Source organism: Rhyacophila brunnea, unplaced genomic scaffold (assembly GCF_057557595.1).
Source record: "Rhyacophila brunnea isolate RB1 unplaced genomic scaffold, BYU_Rbru_1.0 scaffold_11, whole genome shotgun sequence".
In the NCBI taxonomy this organism is placed as follows: domain Eukaryota; kingdom Metazoa; phylum Arthropoda; class Insecta; order Trichoptera; family Rhyacophilidae; genus Rhyacophila; species Rhyacophila brunnea.
In genome coordinates, this window is record NW_028232763.1 from 30,762,327 (window position 1) to 30,776,202 (window position 13,876).

Consider the following 13,876-nt stretch of genomic DNA (forward strand, 5'->3'; position numbering starts at 1 on the left):
CACAATGTACAGATTTGTGTTTTAAAAAATAGTTTAGTAACAGCTACCATCTCACTCGACTTCAAAATATCGTCTGGAGAATAATCTATGTAGTCACCTCAAAAAACATGGTATCGACACCATTTCTGGTTATTTTTATAAATCAGTGACTTTGCTATCACCTTTCCATAGATGGCATCATCCAATTTGTGGTAGATACTGAGATATCTTAGTAGCTACACTTACCCCGATTCACCTTACACCTAAAAAGATTACCAAATAATAATAAATACCTAATCTCTTTGTTTTAACCCCAATATTTGCTACGTTCACCACCGTACCGCGAACTTATGAAACTCCTTTCGTATTTAACAAAAAAATCTTACTTACAGTCCTACAAACCAGGGCTCGAAATGGACCGGAGCGCCGTTCCGGTTCGTGACATCGATAAAATTATCGCTCCGTCTCGTGGAAAAAATATTTTGACCGTCTGAGCTAATAGGCCGTATAATAGAAAATGTAACACATTTATTTTTATGAAGTACATATAAAATTTGATAACTATGTAAATATCTTCAGCAAATTGTTGAGCGCTCCGGTTCGTTAACTTTTCCATTTCGAGCGCTGCTACAAACTTATCTAAAGAACGGTCAAAAATGGAACTACGAACTACCATATGGATGCCATTATGAAAACGTCATTCGAATGTCACGACTCTTGATTGGGTAGTTTTCGATAGTTGCTCCCTCATCCATTCTTAAGATAAGTTTGTAGGTCTGTACTTACTTATTTTTATATAGGGTGAATGCTATAGTAATGGGACATTTAAAGAAATAACTTTTTTTACAAGTGTATAAGCCAAAGAATATTAGCCTCTAGGGAACATATCTGATATGTAAAGATGCGGAATTGAATGAATTTTAAGAAAATGGATGTTAAAATAATATAACCAAAAGCATTTATTAGAAATTTTTATTCTTCGAAAAAAAATGAGAAAACATAGTAATGGGACGCCAGTGGTACAGTTATGGGACACAGCATTTAAATCAAACTACAGATTAGTTTAAATACCTAAAGTCTTAGCCTTAAATAAATCTTGAAGGCTATACCTAAATACATAATTAAATTTTTCACACTTACAAAAATAAAACACATTTGATGACAAAAATTATAAATAACCTATAGTATGTTGTAGAATCGAAACACAATAAAAAAAATTGTTTTAGTAATGGGACAGTACAGTGTTATAGTAATTGGACACCCGATCAATAACTGAACGCAAAGAGCTAATCAACTGAAATTTTGTAAATAAGCTAATAATAAATAAGCACGAACCATTAAAGTCCACAAAAATTCATTACTTAATATTAAATAAATTTAAACAAACACGGTAATCGGACAGGCTGTCCAATTACTAAAAAATATTAAAATCTGTTCTAGTAATTGGACACACTTACCTTTAGGGTTATTTTTCGAGCTGATAAGTAAATTTTAATGTATATAGATATTTCGTAGTCCCTCGCACTTCCCTGAGAAGTTTCTTCCTGAAATTCACAAAACATGTATTAAAAAAATGCCACCGAAAGATCACCGTTCCTTAAAGGAAATGATAGGTACAAACGCGTGTTTTTGCGATTTTGTGGTGACTTCAACTAAGAATTATATTTTGTAAGTAGAGCCAACTAGCGACGGAAAAATACAAATGCAGTCATATAAAGAGGAAATGACAGAATAGATCTGTTTCCTTCACACTTACAGAAATGCTTAGCTAATCTTATTTTGGGAGTTTAAAGTTGAGGTGTCCCATAGCTAATCCTGTCCCATTACTATAGCAGTCACCGTAGGTAATACCTACATGAAAATATTAGGTACATGAATGTTATCGTGGGCTCTAATTCTTAAAAATTTATATTTCGAGCGCTGCTGAAAATACTATTATTCTAAACCGCAAGGATATAATATGACATAGACATATTTAAATACATAGGTACCTACCTACTGTCGAACAACATCTTCTTGGCTACCTACGTGTTAAAACTGTGAACTAACAAGATCCTCCCATTTTTAACCGCACTTCCACTGTAAACTAACAAGCTCCTCCCATTGAGTCGACGACAGTGCCTTCCGACTTGTGCCTAAATCTTTTTGTTGGACAGCACCTACTTTGGTAGGTATCTATTTAAATATATTTTTTCAAGCAATAAAAATTATTGGATAATATCTGTACCTCAGTGGCAGACGGATGCAAATGCCAAATACCCAATTGTTCAGGAGAGCCAAAAAACAATTTTTATTTTAAACGAATATTCATAACTTCTAAGAAAATATACATAGAATGATCATTATTTTTTTTATTCTAATTCAATTAAAGTACTTCTGGAATATGTAAGAAACTAATAAAAAAATAAATATAATACAATTTTATATCTAAAAAAAATAAAATAAAAAACGTAGTGTGGATTTGCATCCTTCTGCCTCTAAAGATATTTTGTTAAATGTGGATTTGTATCTTATTTACCTAGCCAAAATAAAACAAATTATAAGTTAAAAAAAATATAGGTATAAATATAACAAAGCAAAACACATTTTTTTTTTTTAATTTTATTATGAATTCATCACCATCACCAGCCTGAATCTATTCACTGCTGGATGAAGGCCTCGCTAATCTCCAAGTTGATTCCACTTCTCTCGTCCCTGTGCATTGCGTTGCCAAGTTTTTGGATACCACTGGATGCATAAATTTGTCCAACGATTGTTCTTTCTTCGACCTATGTGTCCAGCCCATTTCCAATTGAGGTTATTAGCAAACTCTATCACATCATTAATCCTTGTCTGTTCCCTTATTCACTCATTCTTCTTTTTGTCCGTTTGCGTTATGCCCAGCATGCACCTTTCCATTCCACGTTGTGCTACTCTAAGTTTCTGTAACTCTCTTTTACTTAGGGTCCATGTTTCACACGCATGTGATTACGGAAAGTACACACTGGTTGAACACTTTGCACTTTAGGCACAGTGGGAGGTCATTTTTGAAGAAATTATTCAGGCGGCCAAAAGCACTCCAGCCTAGCTTTACTCTGCGAACAATTTCATCAAATATACATCCATCTATAGACACTTGTTGTGCCAGATAGATGTAGTTTTTCACCTGTTCGAGCTGAATGCCATTGATGAGGATCTCTTTTCGGCCCGCAAAGCAGTTGAACATGACTTTCTTCTTTGACACATTTATTTTCAAGACTATTTTGTTGCTTACTCCAGCGAGTTCCTGCATTCTGCTTTGGAAGTCTTCTGAGTCTTGCAAACTACTATTTATTGTCATCGGCAAAGCGCAGATGACTCACGTATTCTCCATTTATGGGAACCCGCGTGGTTCCAGTCAAGTTCTCTAAATAAGTCTTCAAGTGTAGCTGTAAATAGTTTAGGTGAGATTGTATCACCTTGTCGGACTCCTTTGCTGATAGGAAATGCGCGATGGCTTATGGAGATGTTGTTGCGCTACTGTATATATTATTGGAAATATTTAAATAGCGCCCGGGGATTCCTTGATTTCTGAGTGCATCGAGTATTGAAAATTTCTTTATGGAATTGAACCCTTTCTCATAGTCTATAAAACCCATAGATAGCGGCAGCTTATATTCCTGTTACCGCTCTGATTTCTCTGATGACATGGATATGGTCCATAGTGCTGTATCCTCCTCTAAAGCTCGTTCTCCTGGCTGGTTCTCGTCTAGTACATATTGCAGACGGTTTGAGAGAATTTTATCTTAGTGGATTATTGGATTTGCATCCTTCTGCCTCTAAGGTAGGTATGGCACTTGCATCTTTATTCTATGCATATCTTGGACTAGGACTTTCATCTCTCTCCCTCTAATAAATAAAGCCTTTAGCATGACGATTCTTTAAAAAAATCATTTTCCCAAAAATTGGAGTTGCATCCGTCTGCCTCTGAGGTACAGATATTATTTTGACGAAAAGAGCTTTTGTAAGTGAGGAAAATATATTTAAATGTATGGCAATTCAAGCTATGTATACAATCTGCATTAGAGACCATAAACACAAACTACATTGACGTTTCTACGGATTTTTAACATTTTTCGTGAATTCACTTAATTCAATTCCTTCACAATTTAATTTCAATATTATTGCATTACGATGGCATTTTCCAATGTAAATTACTTACAGTAATGATAAACATCGTATTAATAAATTTCAAGACTTACACAGTATAATATAATTCGGAGAAATACGATATGCATTATTATTTCATATGAAATGGATTTTGAAAATATTTGCCGCTGTTGTTTGTCAAAAAATAAAAATCTCAAAAGTCTCTACAGCTCTTTGGGGGTTGGGGATAAGAGAGAAATAATCACCAATGTCTTGCAGTCTTTCTTTAATCTAAAGGTACGTATTTATCCTATCACAGAGTCTTTTACTGTCCGAAATGTGTACATGAATTTCCTCTTCAAAGGATAAATAATTGTGAATATAAAAATCATAATTCACCTCAATAATAGTTTCAATAGCTTAATGCTACAGGTAAAATGGTAAAGATACAGTATTCCATATCGTCAAAACAACCTTGATAAATACCCTGTACTTAATTCACATTTTAAAATGTACTAATCACACTAAACCACGCCAGTTTATGCGATATAAAACCATACAAATTATATTTATTCATGACAGAATCATATGGGACAATGGCGGTGGCCTGAATTTATCTATTGTGATCTAAAACATAACAATCAGTTTGAAAACCCACTGCATGCGGCTTTGCGCCATGGGTTTTCATTTGTGTAGGGGTTTAAAAAGAAGGCTGTGTTAGGACAATGGAGCAAGATTGTTTATGGAAAAATCCACCTACTGCCACCTACCACTTGTTTCTGTCATCGTATTTATTTTTCATGAAAAACATTGTATACTTAATAATAACTTTTCATTGTCTTTCATAGATTGTATTTTTTTTAATGATATGGAATACTGTATCTCTACCATAAATTTTGCTAATATATCCCTTTATTTTACACCTAGGTTCAAACAAATGATGGATTTCCTCAAAACATTTGTGAAAATTGCTGTAAATTTCTCCATGAGACTGTAACATTTCGAAGCGTGATTGAGAAGTCAAAATCAATCCTCGAACAATACGTCGAAGTTAATAATGCTGCCGAATCTGGTGGACACGAATCTGACAACAATAGTGGTGCCGATTTATCAGACTTTGCATCGAATATGGAAGAAGAACAATCATCCAGCAGTGAATCAGAATATTTCAATCAAAAATCTAGCACTTCGCAAGATCGAAAAAATAAAAAGAATACAGCACAGTCAACAAGTAAAGATGGCAAAAACACGTTATTTTGCACGGAATGCGATTTAAAATTTGTTATAACACAAGACCTCTACGATCACGCATGTAGAGTGCATCCTAAATCTCAATCGTCAGGAAGACCATGCGATTTTTGTAATGAGAAGTTTGAAGATTTTAAATCTCTACTTGTGCACAGAAAAAAACATATTACTCCATTCGTCTGTGAATTCTGTTGGCAAGGATACATCAATTCTACTGATCTCCATGCACATATACATACGTGTATCAAATCGAAACGTGCTGAAGACGGTAGTTACATAAAACCTGAAGAAGTTCCACCAGAAAAAGTCACATCGCAATGTCATTTCTGTGGAAAATCTTATCCACTTGGATATATAAAGATTCATATGTTGATTCACAACGAAGGGAAGTATAAATGTAAATTTTGCGATAAGACATTTAAACAACCCTGCGGCTTAAATTCTCACATTGTATGTATGCACAAAAGAAATAGGATTCACAAGTGCACTGTATGTGATGCTGTTTTCACCACGTCTAGTTCTAAGAGTGCCCATATTAGAAGTATTCACTTCAAAGAAAAAAAGCACGTCTGCCGTACCTGCGGCAAGGCGTTCTTTAGTAATTCGAGTCTCGTCAAGCACATGGGCACGCATGGAGATGCCAGAATATTTTCATGTGATATATGTGGGAAAATATTTGACTTAAAAAGCGGATTGAATATACATCTTAAAACACACAACATCGTTAGGTGAATATTTGTTTGTTCAAGGCAGTTATAGGTATAATATGGTTTTAGCAACTTTAGCTGATGTCACTCAATCTACTATAATATAACTCTGTTACGGAGCAAATTAAAAGTAAATGCTTTTGCTATTTCCATTTTACCCCATTAGTAACTGAATGTGGGATTTCTTAATTATGAAAACTTACCAATATAAATCAGATATAACTTTTGAAATGGGTATGCCCATCGCCCATTACGATGGCTCAACGCAACTACAAGTTGCAGAGTGTAACAATCTAGGTGAACATCCGGAACAGTTCGAATATGGGGGGTATTATGAAGAGGTGTCGTACGCCGTCCAGTTTCAGTTCTTTGATCGCGCCATGGATTGATGAGTATGCGATACCTCCACATCTCTCCGTGATAAAAATGTTCACTTAGACTTTTTGCAATTTGTGATTGCATCTAATCATTGCAATGGGCGGTGTGCCCAGTATGGAAATTCCATCTTCATCTTCATCAGGTGTACGAAATCAATCATGCATCTAGGTTCATTAGATGTTAAGTTCTCAGGAAACAGCGAGGCTATGTCATGCACTTCAACTTTTCCAGTGGCATGACCACTCAAAACAAAATGCGATGTGATGTAATACTGCAGAGCCCATTGGGTATGGCAGAGTGGAAGGGACACGCAAAGCGCTCAGTTTATGCCGCTAGGGTGTGGTTTAAGCGGTGATGCCACTCAGGCTATTTGACAAATTTTTTTATTAGGTATTGGTCCGATCAAATCGATTCTTCGTGGTTAGTTTACTGATGAAAATGTTGCCGAAAACAAAATATGCTGTTGATCTATTTTCTGGATTACGAAAGGCAAATATTTCACTATTTCGCCACTAACACGGACAGCACGGGAACAATTTTAAAGGTACAACAGGCCATGAAGCCCAATAATAGTAGTGTAGTAGTACCAGTGAAAAAATTACAGAAACAGCCTGGGTTTGAGAAAATCACAGATATAGTGTGTGACCTCATTGGGATTGAACCTGGAACCCCCAGGTAAGACGTCAGTGCCTTAGTGCAAGAACATAGTGGTCGGGAAGGCGGCGGCGCGGGAGCGGCATACGCAACTCAAACTTATACCCCTGTGTGAAATGTTTGTAGACAGTTGTCTTTTTTTGTGCATTTCGCACACGGTTATACTTTGAGTTGTACACGCCGCAGCCGTCCCACTACCCGCCCGTCCCTGTGGCCAAGCGCTTACGCTTTGGATTGTGAGGATTGCCTCAACCTTCTAAACCCTCGCAAATTCTGCAACTTGCCATGCTGCCTCTTGCGGATTTTCTCATTTAGGATCGTTACATGATTGAAGTCAACTTTTGCCTTTACAAAAAAAATGAAATAACGATTAGGGAGTAATGTACATATCTGCAAGCTACGGAGTCATATAATCCAGATTAGGTGATAGGTATCGGATAAACAACTCTTTGTATGATATTCCATATGAAGTAGATGTTCAGTTTTTATAGAAACAATATGTGGGTATAAAAGATTATAGGTAGTAAAAATTTGATACCTTTACCTCAAAACATTACGAATTCCCTTGAACATACGATAACAAAAGGTTAGTGTGTTGAACAAACTGATATTCACCTAACGATTTGCATGTGACAATTCTGTCGAAGGTAGTGCATTTTATTACTATGTATTATTGAAGTAGATGGTATTGAACTATAAAATTGGTAATTACTAATGATATTAATTTCGTAGTTTTATAACTTGTATTTAGGAAAATAAAATTTATGCTTAAATGAGTTTCATTTTTCACTACATCAGTGAGATCTATGAAGAGAAGATAAAAGTTTTGACTATTTTGGAATATTATATACCTATCATAGGTTGGCGAACTCTTTTGGCTATTACTCAATCTATAAAATATGTGTAATATAAGTATGTATAAAAGCAAGAACTAATTTAATTGAAAATTCATTCAGGTTTGGAAAAATGGTTTTATTTTAACATGAATATCAAAGACCCCGAGACTGATATTTATGTTAACATAATCATTGTTAAGCTGTTAAATGTTCAATGTTACAAACGGGGCCGCATCAAGTGCAGTCGCCGTCCGGGTGTCAACCCAAATTTTGCCACCACGAATATACAAATATTTTAAAAATAGAAAAACTTCGTAATTTTAATTAATTTAATTTTAGTCGATTATCGTTTTTAAGTACTTTCCTGTAGAGATACAAATTTGCTGTTTTTACACAACAAAGCTAGTGGGGTACATATTGTATTTTCATTAAAATCTCGATTTCGCCCTTTTTACAAAACACCGACGATATTTAGGCTGGAGTCGAAAAGATGAATGGTAAGTTCTGGATCCTCTTCATATGCTTGGAGCATTTTGGATGGCTCGTCAAACCCATATTTAAAAAAGATGATGTCTGGATTGCCCTTTCTATATTGAAACCATTTAATCTTCAACCAATTAACATTTTCTCTGTCCGTATCAATCTTCTTATTGTCATGTGCTTTTTGTAATCCAGAAAATCTTGTTGATTTATCTTAATCAGTGTATTTTTTATGTGCCATCTGAACAGCAGAGTAACATGCGGATGGATGGTATATATCCAAATACTTAGTTTGGTTTTCGATTCTCGCATGAACGGAATCGCATTCCATTTCCGAGTGGCCGGATTCAAAGAACATCATTTGATTAATTGCCGGAATATCTAAATTGCGTACTGCATGCATAAACATTGTATATTTCGGTTTTGGCCACTGGTATCAGAAAAAAAATTCCATTTACCGTCTGAATATTTTTTCAGATAGTCAAAAATGCAAGAACCTACTTCTATAGACCCTCATTTGGCAGTTTCTTCATGCCACATGTAGCATGAAGCTTTCCCTGACTTAGCATCATACACTGTTAAGTTATATATGTCGAAATACTAATCGAAAAGAGCTTTAGCATTAGTCTTTGGACAATTAATAGCAAACTGCTTGTTAATCAAACTCAGCTAAATGACAATTATTTTGTAAAGCCTCAGCTTTCATATCATTTTTACAACATTTTTATTAGGTCGTATTCTTATTTGTCCGGTACAAATCTTGCAATCGATTTTTAATTAACTTCCCGACTAGTTATACATTTGAAACTTTCAGAATATATCAGAACACAATGCCAATATATTTTTTTAATACTTTTAGCCATCTTTAAGTAGAATTAAATTCATTTTCATTTAATTCTGTTTTGTATGAAAAGTTATTTCGGAAGAAATCCGTTATCCAATCCACTATTATTGGTTGCTAGGAAATTATTAATATATACGTGCGTTATTATGGAAATCAATATGAGTGTCAAAATGAGATTTCAGTATTATTTCTATCAAATACAATTTTTTTTTGATTGTTTAAGCTAGTCAAGTCAAGTTTATATGATTCAACTGAAAATTTTAAAACATTGTATGTAAAAAGTTCTTTTTATCTTGTAATTATTCTTATTTCTTGCCATACTTGAATACTTATAACAAGTATCACACCAATCAGTTTTGGGGATATGAAATGATAAATTAAAATTTTGATTAAAAATCTGACGGTACAACCAGTGGCGACTTGTCCATACGCACTGCGGAACTGCAGCACCCCCAAGCAAATTGAGATGTGGAAATGAGGAAAGAAATATAAGCAATTTATTTTAATTACTTGTTAATATAATTTATATTTAATTTTGTTGTTCATCGTAAAATATAATCCAAATAAACATTTTTTTTATTTTTAATCAACCGCAGCACCCCAGATATCTTATCCACGAGCCGCCACTGGGTATAATCATATTGTTGCTGGCAATATATTGTTTTCCTGACAGTTTTCAACATATAAATCATACATAATACGTATATTGAGTTCACTAGACAAAAACTCCTTCGATGAACCCTTTCTAGGATAGTGTGATCGCATTTTTGGGAATGAATCAATTACAATACATTCTTTGGCATCATTTGGTCTTTTTACTCCAGGTGGGTGATGACCTCGTTTATCGTGTGATACAAAACTATGTTTATCTTCTTTAGAAATGATTGTTCGAATAAATTTATCTGAAATGCAAACGTTGCCAAAAAAAAGCTATAACACACTATAAATCAATATGTTAGAGAATGAACCACGGAAGTCACGTTTGGACTTTTGTTCAGGAGAGTGCTTTTAGTGTAGGTTAAATGTTTGAAACTATAACTTTTTAAAGTACTATAGTAATTAGGGTCTGTAAACGGTTTTATTCATAATTAAATTTATTTTTGACCATAGTATAGATAGAAATACCAAATTATTTAGAATTAATAAATTAATGGACTTCCGTGTTTTAATACACGGAAGTCCATATAGGTAGGTAAAAATTATTTTTATTTCCTGTGCATCATATTATTAATAAATATTTTATTATAAATACACAAAATATTTCAGTAAGTCTAAATATGAAAAGGAATTATATATTTTTTAATTTACATAAGTACAAGATTATTTGAAATTTATTATTGCTCTAGAAAAAAATCAACGCAATGAGAATTATTCCTGGCCATTCTCCGGGACATCAGCTGATGAGGAATTATGTGGAATTCTATCATAAAATTGTTAACTCAAGTCGGTTCGACCTTCAGTTGGACCGGTCTGCCATTGCGACTTGGTATCTACGGGGGAAAATTTGTCAGCTTTAAAAAGTTTGCGGCGTTTTACGGCGAGCGAGAAGGTCGGAGGCCCACAGTTTGGAAATCTTCATCGGAGAACTTCGCCTTATAACGTAGATAACCAGCGCTATCTTAAGATATAAATAAAAAAGTGCCATCAATATTCTTTTTTCGAGCCACAAAATGAGCTGAAGATGATGCATGCAAAGAGCAATAATTGTTTATATCATTTAACTCCATGTTAATAACTTTAAAAGGCTTGTTTCTTTTACATGTCCCTACAAACTGAACCCAATCCCATGGAGTAACAATCTGCATACCGTTCAGTATCTTTTTTGACGTTCTGTTATAGAGTGGTCAGTGTCTATCTCCATGTGTGTATGGCCACGTAATAGGAATTTGTGATTTATGATTTTAAGCGTAGGAATGGTTTTCAGAAACCAGGTAAATGAAAAAACAATCATGATATTCCTATTTTGGCCAGGGCAATTAATTATCATACCAAATCGTCAGCTCTTCAAATATTTGCTAAAATATTGCTAAATGCCCATTTCATCAAGCAGCAGCCGATCTTATTGTCACCCCTTCACTTTTTATTTCATCCACATCAGTGTTGTGTCTCACTCACCACTTGCATCATCGTAAATTGTAAAATTCAGAGTCCACAATTTTCTCAGATGGAAACTATATGGAGTAGGTAAACACTTCTCCAAGTCAACCATTATTCCTTTCATACTGGTAATTTTTTCTGTTGCAAGAGTTTTATCAATCTTATTTAATTGCAGCTGCTTCCTGTATGTGGTCTTCCAAAAGGTGTCTTTGAATTTCTTTTTCTTCAAAAGAAATATTGACATCTTTAAGGCTCATCTTAGGGCTATCGCAGGCGTCACAGGTATCATTGTTTGGCAAATCAAACCCGAATAAAATTTTTATTTTATTTAATTGCAAATCCATTTTGAATAGGTATATGGCGATAGAGCCACAATTTTGGGTTCATTCATGTGGTTATATTCTTTGAAGAATAAATCAAACATTTTTATAATACTTGTTTATGTATAACTAGCTGTATCACCCGGCGCTGCCTGGGAGTTACGTAGAGTGCAATGGATTGAATTTAAAAAAGTAAAAAAATATAATATTTTAGATTTTTAATTTTTTGTACATTTATTGAGTTTAAATATCTAAAAAAGTAGTACAAATTCTATTTATTATTATAAATTTGTCCCCGTGGTGTAACGGGTTAAAACTGAAATTCGAGACCCCGACCACGCACTCCGGCTCTGATGCGTCCCCGGGGTGCAACGGGTTAAAACTGAAATTCGGGACTCCGACCACGCACTCCGGCTCTGATGCCACTACATACAATTATTGTCCGTGAGTGAAGCATTCCGATCTACGCGTAACACGTCGCCCGCGCCAACCTGGCGGTGATTAGTTTTTCTAATCTAACTTTGCCATTTGACCTCCGATCAAGCTGAAATAAACGCCAATATTTTTTAAATGTACACATTCTACCGACATTTTCAATAAAAAATGGGGGTTGCAGCATTAACTTCCGCGTTTCAAGACCTTGTACGCGGCGACTTTTTTTCCACAAAAACCGTAAAACTGTCCCCGGGTTGCAACGGGTTAAATCTGAAATTTGAGACCACGACCACGCACTCCGGCTCGTCAGCCCCCGTCTACTGTCCAAATTTTGTCGAAATCCGGCTGCGCGTGTGGATTTTTGCGAAGAAAAATGAAAATTATGATAATACGTACCTACCTAACGTTTGTTGGACTTCCGTGTTTATGGAATTATAATGGTTAATTAACATTTTTCTTAGAGCATAAACATCGTAAAAAGGACACCCGTTGTTTATGCACTAAAGTGAATTAGACTTCAGTGATTTTTTAATTAGCTATATCGGTTAATATACTACTTATGGACTTCAGTGTTTCGTTCATTTGTGTAATGAAATAAAAGAAAATTTTCTGCATAAGTATTTAACTCAGAAACGGTAAAAACTGGACTTCCGCGGTTTATCCTCTAATGTACAGAAATATTTCTCATCATTCTTCACTAAAAAAGGTTTGTTCGTTTTAGCCCTTCTTGATAACACGTTTGAAGTTCGTGAACTTACTTTAGCACCAGTTTCAATCAATGTTCTCAAGTAAAGTGTTTGTTTTTCAATATCACGTAAATACCAATATGAATTGAATATGGTGTCTTACAGTTTCGGTAAAATTCTCATTGTACTTTCTGGGACATTTAGAACAGTCTTTGGGCTTAAGATATCTTCCTTCAATTTGCGTCCGTGTAACTGAAACATGACTCCGTTTTTTCTATTATTTAGACCAATGATACTCAACCTTTTTTTTCTTCGGGCCAAATACATATATTTGTAAAGTAACGCGAGCCGCATCACTACTGGTGTGACGAAAAAAATCATGAAACCCTCCATTTTTTACAAAACATTTGAGATTTTAAAAATTATTCGTGTGCAATAGTAACACTCTTATACCAGATCTGATGTGGACCATAACGACAATCCTCTTCGGGTGTCACTATCTGTGCGTCAAAGTCGAAACGAATCTCAAGATATATGAAATTCCTGATAGTAAATGTGTTTCGGGCCGCACATAAAATTTTAAAGGGCCGCAGGTTGAGTATCGCTGATTTAGACGTATATTTCATTTCCATTCCTGAGGCTTTGTAAAGTTTCTTTGTAGTTTAGCACTTCAATTTTAATAAAGACCCCTCAATGTCACAGTTTTCCAACAACAGATTCGTCTATATCTTTGGAATAGAAAAATGATTTCGCCGACCTGTGCAAACAAAGTGACGCGACTGAAAAGACTGAGCATCGACCGACCTGTGCGAACACAGCGACGCGACTGACGGGTCTGTATATATGATAAACAATTCTACGAAAGCGAAATGAAAAATATTCAACAATAATGGTCAATCGGGATAATATTTGTGATCGGACCATAATATTTAGATGATAAGATCGAGGAATGGTTAATGCAAGATTATTTAATATTGTTCTTATGGGTGTTTGGAAGGACTTTCAAAAATGAACGATCCATGCAGGAAAACGATTTATGTGAGAACGGTAGATCGGGGTTCCACTGTGTGACTTTTTCAAACGATTGATGAAAAAAAGACATGTG

General features: G+C 34.8%; 1 protein-coding gene across 1 annotated transcript; it reads left to right on the plus strand.

Annotated features, from left to right (window-relative positions):
- Positions 1-4,038: 4,038 nt before the first annotated feature.
- LOC147078573 (uncharacterized) lies at positions 4,039-7,844 on the plus strand. The gene is made up of 2 exons (XM_085960234.1): positions 4,039-4,383; positions 5,014-7,844. Exons 1-2 carry the CDS (start codon positions 4,252-4,254, stop codon positions 6,064-6,066), a joined length of 1,185 nt encoding a protein of 394 aa, XP_085816360.1. The 5' UTR covers positions 4,039-4,251; the 3' UTR covers positions 6,067-7,844.
- Positions 7,845-13,876: the final 6,032 nt, after the last annotated feature.